The 11,312-nt window shown below is 40.6% G+C and overlaps 1 protein-coding gene across 1 annotated transcript in view; it reads left to right on the top strand.

Moving 5' to 3' along the window:
- FAM98B (family with sequence similarity 98 member B) overlaps positions 528–11,312 on the top strand; it is a 13,856-nt gene continuing 3,071 nt past the window's right edge. The window contains exons 1-8 of the mRNA XM_021401907.1: positions 528–745; positions 1,139–1,287; positions 1,967–2,101; positions 2,800–2,978; positions 6,334–6,414; positions 6,810–6,926; positions 8,905–9,072; positions 11,163–11,312. The exon at positions 11,163–11,312 is cut by the window's right edge and continues 3,071 nt beyond it. Coding sequence (XP_021257582.1) covers positions 681–745; positions 1,139–1,287; positions 1,967–2,101; positions 2,800–2,978; positions 6,334–6,414; positions 6,810–6,926; positions 8,905–9,072; positions 11,163–11,312 — 1,044 coding nt within the window. The 5' untranslated portion in view covers positions 528–680. The remainder of the gene's footprint in view (positions 746–1,138; positions 1,288–1,966; positions 2,102–2,799; positions 2,979–6,333; positions 6,415–6,809; positions 6,927–8,904; positions 9,073–11,162) is intronic.

Below are 11,312 nucleotides of genomic sequence, written 5' to 3'. Positions count from 1 at the left end.
ACCCAGCTGAAGCATCTCTCCTACAGCCCAGCCCCACAGCGCGAGAGATGAGAGCAGTGAGTGGCCACAGAACTACTGATGTACATTGTATAGTTGACAAAAGCTGTCTAACTTCAGAATACTATAAACTGTTTTACGTTCTAGATTTCTGTCTGTATGAGGGTCTCAAGGCTGCTGCTTTGGAAATAATGGCAATGTCACTCCCTGGGGCAATCTGTTGTAAATACTTCTGACTGACTGCATGCCTCCATGGATCTTCAGCACAGAGTTTTCCTTCTACCTAATAGAACAGACAGGAGCTTATGGATGAGCAAGATGAGACCTCTGAAGAACTCACATAGCAGGAACTTTTCAAAGAGCCACGAGGCCACTGAATTCATTGAACCAGCCTCCAGAAGAGAGAGTTTGGGAGTAAGCGTAAAGCAAAAAAACCACACAAATAGCTGCTGTTTGGTTTATTTCTCTTTCTCAGCATCGCCGTTGCAAAGAGACAGCTGTTAAGAGCCCCGTGCCGGGACCCCAGCGCCGCGGGCCGGGCCGGGTCGGGTCGGGTCGGGTCGGGCGGAGATTGCACTGCGGCCTGTCGGCAGTGCCCCGCGGAACGCAGCGCCGGGCGGAGGTTGCGGCGGGGCCGATTTGAGGTGGGCACAGCGCGGCGCGGCGGTAGCCGCTGTGGCGGCATGAAGGATCTGGCGCCAGGCCTGAGGATGGAGTGCGACATCTTGGACGCGCTGGAGGCCCTGGGGTAGGGTAACAGGGAGCGGCAGCGGCTCCCCCTTCGCGGCGAGGCCTTGGGAGGGCGACGGGAGGCTCCTGGAGGGAGCGGCGGCCCAGCCGGCCCTGCTCCGCTCCGGCGGCGGTGCAAGCGGATGCGCCCGCTGCGAGGGGCCGAGGGGCGCCGCTGCCGCGCTTGGGGCGGGCAGGGCTGCCCGCAGCCGGGGACGGAGCGGAGCGCAGAGCTGGCCGGGACGGACCTCCTGCCTCGCCCACGGGCCCTTGCGGGGGCTGCCCTGGCTGTAACGGCGAGGCCGCGTGTTAGTGGGCACCTCCGCCGCGACAGAGCGCTCAGCGTATTTAAAAATATGTATGTTTTCTGATAAGCCTGCTTCGTATTATCAAGGTTTATCTCCCTGTACAGGTACACGGGTCCCCTCTTGGAGGAGGAAGCGCTGAAAAAAGCAGCACAAAGTGGATTGTCTTCACCAGAATTTTTTGACCTCTGTGTTTGGTTAGGTTCCCAGATAAAGTCACTTGGTGACATGGAAGAAAGCATCACATCAGCAGATGGTAAATGAATATTACTTTATTGAAGCTATGTAGTATTTGTTCAGGGGATTCACACTTGATATTTAAGCTTGTAGTAAAATCAGTGTTGAAATTGAGAAGGCAGTTGAAAGGTAGCCAAAGAGAGGCTGGTGTTTGTGTATATGTAGCTGCTAGATTAAGGTCTTACCGGGTGAAGATTCTTTCAAAAGAAAGAAAGGGGAAAAAAAAAAAAAGATAACTTACTATTGACAGTAAACCTGGGCACATAGATGTGGTTGGGTTAGTTTGACTCCTGGAACTTGTTCATCAGAAAATGAATGACAGTGGTCCACTGCTTTGTGACATACACTGTTCACTTGACAGTGATATTCCCATGATCTGAAGGAGTAAGTGCTGCTGTTTCTCTGCAAGATGTGAGCTGCAGATTCATTCCAGATACTTGCACTATGGTTTCAAACTGCTGTAGCATCAGCTTCTTGTTTAAAGCATGAACACAATATTGCCTTTGCTGTTGAAAATGGTGGCTGTTTGTATGCAGGACCTCTTTAAGAAGAAAGAAAATGTTACTGGAGTGGTCAGGGGTATCGAAACCTGCAGTCTAAATGTGTAAATCATAGAAACTGAATTAGTTGGATGTTTCTATTAATAAAAAATAAATAAAATAAAAAAAGCAGTTAATGGCCTTTATTTATTTCCACAGGTGATAAAGATATAGAGAGCTTCCAGCTTGAGATCAGTGGCTTCCTGAGAGAAATGGCTTGTCCATATTCATCACTTACATCTGGAGACATAAAGGACAGATTGAAAGACAAAGAAGATTGTCTTAAACTCCTCTGTAAGTTCAAATCATTTTTCCCCTGTACAATATTTAAATATTTTTTGTGTATATTTAAGTATATCTCTACAATCACTGCAACCTACCTGAGCATGCATCAGATCACTTGTGGAGGAGTGAAAATGGCACGACTAATATTTCTTTGTGATGTATTGCTCAGTCTACTGAAGCCTCCTGGTAATTTCTTGATTCAATTCCAGCTCAGCTGAAACTAAGACCTTGCTTCTCTTGTTCCTGAGGAGTTTTGGGGCAGCTTGAAAGAAAATGCAGCGTGACTGGGAGATGTTGAAAGCAAGACTGAGGGGAGCAAGGTCTAGGTGTAAGCTAGACCTGGGCGAAGGGACACCACCTGAGTCTGAGTATGGAAAGAAATTATATTGGGAAACTGATGGTGGCAAACTCTTGAGATTTGACAGGAAAAGAATGGAATAACAGCTGGGAGCAGTGTGATACTATGAAACTAGCCAAGGAACTTGACCTGGGGAAGGATATTAGCAGTTAAGTATGTGTAGTTAAGATGTGCAGACAGAAGACAGGGAGTTAGGTGGAAGTTAGTTCAGGTAACAAATGGGAAACTGACACTGACCTGTCAGGACAGGACTGGGAAAGAGTCTTTTATCATTGTCTTGTATTACAAGAACGTGGATACAAAATTTTTCATGCATCTAAATCTGCCATTATGACGCCTTTTTCTCTAGTATTTCTAAGTACAGAACTTCAAGCTTTAAAGATATTGCACAGCAAGAAAAGCAAAAGCTCTCATTTGGAAAAGCACAACGAAATCTATCAGGAAGTACAAGCTATCTGTGATGTACTGGGCTTACCAGACTCCTCCTCATCTGATATTCCTCCTTTGTTAAACAATGTGGAACAAAAGGTACAGATTTTCTCTCTGCTGTTAACTTTTATGTCTGTAAGCATCCATCTTAGTTAAGGGCCTAACAGTATGATTCATTTTATACTGCTTAGTGTTTAACTGTTTTAGTTATGAGGTGAAATATTTGAGTGGCTCCCTGAGGGTGAGATACATGGTGAGCCATACTTTGCCATGCAAACCTAGGGCATGAGTTGAGGTAACAATTTTGTGTTACCCATTCAAATGCAGAAAACTTTGTCTAATAACTGATAGCATGTTTATATACCTATATTCTGAGAAGTATTTAAATTTAGTATCCGAAATATACATTTTTGCTCTTTAGCTTATGAGTATCTTAATTACAAGTATTGATTTGTTAGTGCTGTTTCCTTAGCTGTAAACAGTATGAAAATGCCTGAGTTACCAAGTTAGTCAATATGTAAGCTGAAACCTTACAGTGTAGTTCTTTCAGTTATATCCCACCAGATTCTAACTCATTTAATGATGATGATGTGATATTTAATTTGTCTTTCTCACTGCAGAATTTATCTTCTCTGTCAGGCAGTTAGAAGTTTTACTTTTCATTTCTCCCTGATGTTTGGGGAGAGGGTCAGTCCCTTCTTGAGAATTGTGGGAGATGAATGCTGCCTGTGTTTACTCATTTTTTTCATAATAATGCTTCTTTTTTTTTCTTCCTCCTCACTCAGTGAGCAGGTGAACGATCAGAGGTTTTGGGGAGAGGGCCTGTGCCTTGCGTGATTTTCTTACATATGTGGCAATACAGAACCTTTAATAGATTCATATATAAAAAGCAGCAGCCAGGTGGCGGTGAAAACATCTACATTCAGATATTGCAGTGTGCCCAGATGGCCAAGAAGGCCAATGGCATCCTGGCTTGTATCAGAAACAGTGTTGCCAGTAGGAGTAGGGAAGTCATTGTCCCTCTGTACTCAGCACTGGTGAGGCCACACCTCGAGTACTGTGTCCAGTTTTGGGCCCCTCACTGCAAGAAAGACACTGAGGCCCTGAAGCGTGTTCAGAGGAGGGCGACAAAGCTGGTGAGGGGTCTGGGGCACAGGCCTTATGAGGAGCAGCTGAGGGAGCTGGGACTGTTCAGTCTGGAGAAGAGGAGGCTCAGGGGAGACCTTATCGCTCTCTATAACTACCTGAAGGGAGGTTGTAGTGAGCTGGAGATCGGCCTCTTCTCTCTAGTCTAAACTAGTGACAGGATGAGGGGGAATGGCCTCAAGTTGCACCAGGGGAGATCTGGACTGGACAGTAGGAAGTACTACTTTTCTGAAAGAGTGGTCAGGCGCTGGAACGGGCTGCCCAGGGAGGTGGTGGAGTCACCGTCCCTGGAGGTGTTCAAGAAACGTTTAGATATAGCGTTGAGAGACATGGTTTAGTGGGGTTATTGGTGGTAGGTGGATGGTTGGACTGGATGATCTTGTAGGTCTTTTCCAACCTAGCTAATTCTATGATTCTATACTGTCATTGTGCTTGATATGTTTAGCTCAAATGGAATCTTTAAATCCCATCTTTCCAACTGACATTTTTGAGAGGATAGGGAACAATTCTGGTGCTATTTTCTGAGGATTAAAACGTCAGAGTTCCAGCTAGTAGCTGATCAACTAACACTTGCCTAGGACTGTTGATCTCCTTCCGTGGATGTAAGCCCTGTTTGTATCCAGGGGGCTTTGTAGGCTGGAGCCATGGGCAGCGGCGCTCCTTGTTTGCTGCTTTGTTTCGCTTCTTGGATACAGGTTTAGTTTCATGCCGTGGTAAAGGAATAGGACTCTAGTTCTGCAGCAGCAGGCTTTCTGGGCTAGCTTCTCACCTGCACGCCTGTGAGCCTAGAGGGTTTCTTGAATTATGGGATTCCTTGTGTCTGCAATGTTTTGTAAAGTCCAAGACTTCCTTTCAGATAGGATCACGTGGTTGAGTTGGTGTGTAGGGTGTTACTGTTACAGTTTCATTAGTCCTAAGGTGAGCAGAGTCTTCAAAACATGTTCCCTCTCTGTTTCTACCTTCTCAGACTGCCTTGAACTGTTTTTTGGTGTTTTCCAGATCCATCAGTTCTGCTGTGCTTATACAACTTGCACTCACTTCACAGTGTAGAAATGTGACAAAACTAGTTCATTCATTTTCTTTGACTACAATTAATAGCGTAATTTGTGCTCTGAATTTTCTGGCCCTTAAAAATGAAGGATTTTTTTCCTACTGTTCAAGAGATTCTGTAGAATTTCTACTGTATGTTTCATTGTCCTTCATCCCTTAGTTTCTTGTGGGACAGGTTCAGAGTTTATTTTGGTAGTAGTACCGAGTTAGGTATGTGCATTTAATGATGTAGCTGCATTAGAATGGTGATGTCAGTGATTGGATTTCTTTGGCTTCCTAAACAATTTTTTTCAGTGCCATTTGTTACTTTTTTCGATTCTTGGAAAAATTCACCTGAAATGGTCAGTGTCTTTTTCCAAACGTTTTGTTGCTTCTAATTTAATTAGATCCTGTGTAAAATTGCACTGCTAATTCTTAGTATTGTACTAGATAATTTGTAATGGAAACTTACAAACTAATCTACTGTTTGGAATTGAATTTGCAAAAGGAAGCAGAGTTTGAAAGCAGCATTTCAACCTGTCTATTCTTGCCTCTGTCCAGCATCTTCAGCACTGTCAGAATCTGTGGGAATGGTTCTGAGAATAGTTGAGCTGTGCAGCAGCAATCTGCTAAAGGGACAGATCACGCATTGTGTTTTAGTACGGCACATTAGAACATTGCTTAACTTGAACAGAATTTAATTGAAATATGAAGAGACTATCTTGGAAAATAATATTTGGGAACATATGCCAGGGGACGGTTGTATTCCTGTCTTCCTGCAGATGGGATATTTACCAAAGTTCTTGTGTTTATGGCTGTGTTGGTCAAGGCTGGACAATGTATTCTGCAGCTTGAGGCAGCAGAGCCTGTACTCGGAGGATGTGCACTCAGTGTACGGCTGCTGCTACTGAGGGAATAAAGTATTAATGGAGATTTAGGAATCTGGATATGACTTTGCAGTGTGTCACAAACTGTAGATCAGTTTTCATGTGAAACCAATTCCTCCTTAAACGTTGCTTGATTAATATACTTGTCACTGGATAAAATTATAGATGTGTTCTCTTCAGTTTGGTTAACAAAGGTTGCAGAAAGAATCATGTAGTGAAAGTATTCAGGAGCTCTTATTTTTTTTAAAGGATAATTAGACAGAAGATGCGTATCTCTTTATGAGTCTGATAAAACACTTGTGCTATATTTGATCTTACGATTGGAACGAGTTGTGCTGAAGTAAGTGTAAATATAATTTGTGCTCTGAAAAGAGTTATGTGTTTTGTTTCAGATAAAGGACATTCTCTCAAAAGTTCAGAAAAACCATGTGGGGAAATCACTGCTAACAAAACCTCTGAATTCTGATCAAGTGGTAAGACTAAAAAAAACCTCCTTTTTTTTTTCCTGTATTTCACAGGATGGTCAAAATTTATGTTTATGGCTTCATCTAACTGTCCATTTTACAGTCACTGTTCTATTGCTAAATATTGATAATTAACATTCAATTACTTTAATAATTAATTACACTAATGTTAATTCTGGAAGTATCTGATTGTTAATGGACTTTGTGTTGATACATGTATTTACTTTTAAAATAGTTTTAAATACAAATTACTGCTGCACTACACAGATGCACCCCTAATTTTATGTAGTTTATAGTGGTTACCTCAGAATGGCCATCTTATTTGCTAAATGGTATTAACTTTCATCTGACTTGCATATCTGTATAGAATTGAACACTTGGATTTTTTTACTGTGACACTGCAGGAAAGATTGGAAAAAATCAATGATGCTCTTCGCAGTGAGTATGAATGTCGCCGTCGTATGTTAATGAAGAGGCTAGATGTGACAGTACAGTCTTTTGGCTGGTCTGATAGAGCAAAGGTAAGCTTGCTGCATTCTTTGCTTCCTGTAGGGGGCAGTCTGCTACAATTCTGTAGGACTTGTTAGCAAGTACACATACAATGTAAATACACTTCCATTGCTGCTGTCTTCTTTCCAAGCAGTTTCTCCTGGGTTGTAACATCCAAATCCTAGGTGTTGAAGAAGGGCAAGAATTTGACTAAGTGGCACAGGCCATCTTTTGTGAGTGTCTATAGCTCCAAAAATAGAAATTCTAGCATCCTCTGTTGAGGTTTTTCTTCCCTATATCCATCTGCCTCCAGTGAAGTAAAGTAAGAGGAATCCTCAACATTTCTCTTAGAAATGCAAGAGGAAAACAAATACTTGGCCTTAACACAGATAACCCACAAGGTCAGTGAGATTATTACAGTGGCTGTAATCTGTCTTGGATGCAAAACAACTGAATAAGCAAATGGTCAGCTGAACAGCTTGTATGAGAAAAGCACACAATTACTTGTACTCCTTCAGGTGGCTGAAACTTCCAAACCACTATTGTGGATTTTGTCTGCTCGTACTGTTTTAATTATCACAGAATCACCAAGGTTAGAAAAGACCTACAGGATCATCCAGTCCAACCATCCACCTACCACCAATATTTCCCTACTAAACCATGTCCCTTAGTACAGCATCTAAACGGTTCTTGAACACTTCCAGGTGTGGTGATTCAACCACTTCCCTTGGCAGCCCATTCCAGTGCCTGACCACTCTATCAGAGAAGAAATTTTTCCGAATACCCAGTGGCAGTAATTTCACTTTTACTATTTCCTAGCACTCTGTATATTAAAAAAATAGTAATTTATTTAACCAGTCTGATGTTTCTGACCTAGAAATGCATACTATTTCTATCCAGTAACATAAGGAGATAAGATACTGAAAGTTTGTAACGTGGTGAATATACATGCCAGAAGCTGAAGGGAGATATTTTTCCTCTTGAGCTGCAAGTTGAACTTTCAAGAGAAGTTGGAAGATTTGTGTAGAAAGTTAGGATGGATGAGTCTTAAAACTTCTAAAGCTTGCTGGAAGTGGTATCACAATTTGGCATAGACGCATGCAGGCAGACTCTTTTTTATGAAGCTCACTAAGTACCACTGAAAGTCATGAGTCTAAAATTCTGCTTTGCTGCTTTTGAATGGCTCACTTCAATTTCTGCTGAGGTTGAAGGGCATCTACGTTGAAGTTATCAGATTTCACAGGGTCTGTAACTTCTTACTGCTGTAGCAATACAACTATAAATTTTCAAATCTAGAGTGTACTTCTAGGATGTAGTTGATGTTGGCTGACATCTAACTTAGAATAAAATTTTAAATGACTTGATGTTATTCCAAATGACACTTAGAACAAGGAATACTTTCACAAAGTTTAATGAGATTTTTGATGATTCTAAAATAGTAAGATGATTCACTTTCCTGTCGGAAAAGAAAAAAAAAAAGTTGATATGAAGTAGTACGCAGTTACAGAAATAATTCTATTATATATTAATTCAGAACTACATATGATTTTTTTGATCCTTTTCCCCTCATTTTTCTTGTAAAATACTTGTTTAGAACTTCTCCAAGAAAGCTTTTGGGGTTCAAAATATTTTAGTATTGATTTTTTTTTTTTAAGCCAATAAGCAAGTTATTTTCCTTTTTTAATTCAGTTGCTAGTTTGCCTTCCTCCCTTACAGTGAGGAGTCTAAATTTCAGTCTTAGATATATTGCAAAGCATCAAAGAATGTTTGCTGCCAGTGGATAGGAGAGTTTCTGTTGTACCCGTGCTAAGTTTCAGCAGCATTTTTATACATCATATGAGGAGAATTGGTGACAACTGACACCATATTTTGTAATGTAACCTAGTTTTTCAGACATTACAGCCACTGCAACTTACTGAGACCCATACAAGTGTGTTTTACAGCCTACAGTAAGTGTGTTTGTATGTTGTATGTCTAGCAAGTAAGTTATGTCTGATTTATATCATTTAGGTAAAAACAGATGACATAGCACGAATCTATCAGCCCAAGCGTTATGCATTATCTCCAAAGTCAACAATAACATTAGCTCACCTTCTTGCTGCTCGAGAGGATTTATCAAAGATCATAAGAACAAGTAGTGGATCAACACGAGAAAATACAGTCTGTGCTATCAACAAGGTAATTTTTCTTTCTGGGATATGATAAAAGGACTTGGGATTTTACAGACCTATCAAAACTCTGGGATTACACAGTGTTTAGTATTTTTATTCCTTTTTGAAAGATGAGCATACTCAGTGCTTTAGAAGAGGAAGGTTTGCAGCATTCCAGTAAACACTGCAACAACTTTTTTTTTGTAGTATTATCTTATAATGCAGTCAGTCATGCAAACAGATAGAATAGTAATCTAGATGAGAAGGTACAATGGAGAAAGTAGGCAGAGTTCAGAAATTACTTTTCCCTTCCTACAGAGTTGTTCTTTTCAAACAGTAGTCTCAGAGAGCAGGACTACTGTAGCCACTTCTCAGGATCAATAAATGCTTGATCTTCCTAAGACTTCTTGGTCTGTCCTGCCTTTTCAAAGTAAAACCTGGTGAGTTCTAATCCACCCTCCAGTTGGGTAAAGTACACCATTTGCAAGGGGGATAAAGGTAAGAATCACCCTTTTGTTTTGGGATCCTTATTATCATAGGAAAGAGACTCCATTCAGCATCAAATTGTCGTTGTAGTAGTTCTTTCTTTTGCTTAGTCAACACAGAAACAGGATATGTTAACTGGAGAACTGTTAACATTCCTTAGAGCTACTAGAGATCAAGTACAGTACACTTGCTAAAATAGGAGAAAGGAAGAAGAAGTTGTGCTTCAGGGTTGTCTCACAAGTTTGCTTATACTTCATGTTAGGATTAGTAGATAAATAGAGTACTTAACATATTTGGATTCATTAGTAATTGGTTTTGGTTTTTGTTTGTTTTACATTTGGGTTATAAACCCCCAATATAGGGGGTATATATTGGTGAAAGTGTTGATGTGTTTGTGTGCGTGTGTAATGACTACTTGAATTCAGTGGAATTGCATACCTCAAGTTAAGGATATGTGTTATTCTTTCTGGTATAGTGCCTGGCTACATGTTGCTAGGTTTATGTTGTTCAGTTCATTATAGCTTATTATGCCAAGCACAGTAGTGAAGAACTAAAACGCATGTCTCATTTTTTTTTTTTTTTTTTTAACAAACTTCTTTATCGGTGTATTATAAACCACAAAAGCTTTTCTGGAAGTGATTTTTTTTGCAAAGTAACATTTTATTTGGTTATCTGTAATGAAAGACAAACAAAAAAAATTGCACTGCCTTCTTGTTTATTAAAAAAAAAAAAACAAACCAAAGCTTGCACATAATTACATTAGGTTAACAATTCAAATGGTTACTGTTATTATTAATACCGTTGTACAGACTTCCTAAAGTTTTGTCGCCCCACTTAGATATTTTTTTAATATGTTCTGGTCCCAACGGTTCTGAAGTTTTCTAATAATTGTATGATCTCAGATTGTTTTTGTGTGTTTTGTTGTTGTTGTTTTGTAAGAGGATTTTGGAGTGCCTGGGACTGACTCAATGTCAGTTGCCATTCATCATAAGGAGAGTTTAGGAAATCTGACATACCTGGATACCTCTTTGTTCTTCAACTTGATATTTTGATACTGATATTCAGTACAATCTCCTGCTTTGTACACTGGATAATATCCACCAAAGATCATTTTTTCTTTTCTTGAAAGTGTTACGGCAGCATGTTGTGCCTTTCTTCTGTTCCACCTTTCTGCTCACTACTTCCTAATGTAAGGCAAACGGATGCTACTTTAAGAGCTGCATGCCAGTCTGCCAATTTATGTTTGTTACTGGCTGATTAGGTTAGAACATATGTTTGAAATTGAAGTAGGATTGCAACAGCACAGTAATTTTTATGTGTATATATATATTTGAGTTATATGCTACTTTGTTGCAATACTTTGCATGCAGTTTTCTTCGTAACTTTTCACAGCACTGTTATTAGCTAGCTAGCTGTAAATACTTAAATTTTACAGATGGAAAATGGGATCACTTCTGGAGCTCTTGCCACATGTTGCTGGCAAGTTACGAGGACAGAAAATAGGAATTCAACTGTCAAGCTCCACTCTGACAGGAACTTATTTCCTCTCAAGAGCAGGCAGCATGTCTTTGTCCATAAGAGAATTACCCTCTGTCCCTTCAAGTTATTATATCCCTCTATTTTTCAATATAGGTTCTGATGGGGAGAGTACCTGACCGTGGAGGCAGACCAACAGAGATTGAACCACCTCCTCCTGAAATGCCTCCCTGGCAAAAAAGACAAGAAGGTGGTGGAAGAGGTGGCTGGGGAGGTGGAGGTGGTGGTGGTGGTGGTGGGAGGGGC

Source organism: Numida meleagris, chromosome 6, assembly GCF_002078875.1.
Source record: "Numida meleagris isolate 19003 breed g44 Domestic line chromosome 6, NumMel1.0, whole genome shotgun sequence".
NCBI lineage: Eukaryota > Metazoa > Chordata > Aves > Galliformes > Numididae > Numida > Numida meleagris.
The sequence above is the reverse complement of the archived record's forward strand: the minus strand, read 5'-3'. Positions and strand labels throughout refer to the sequence as shown.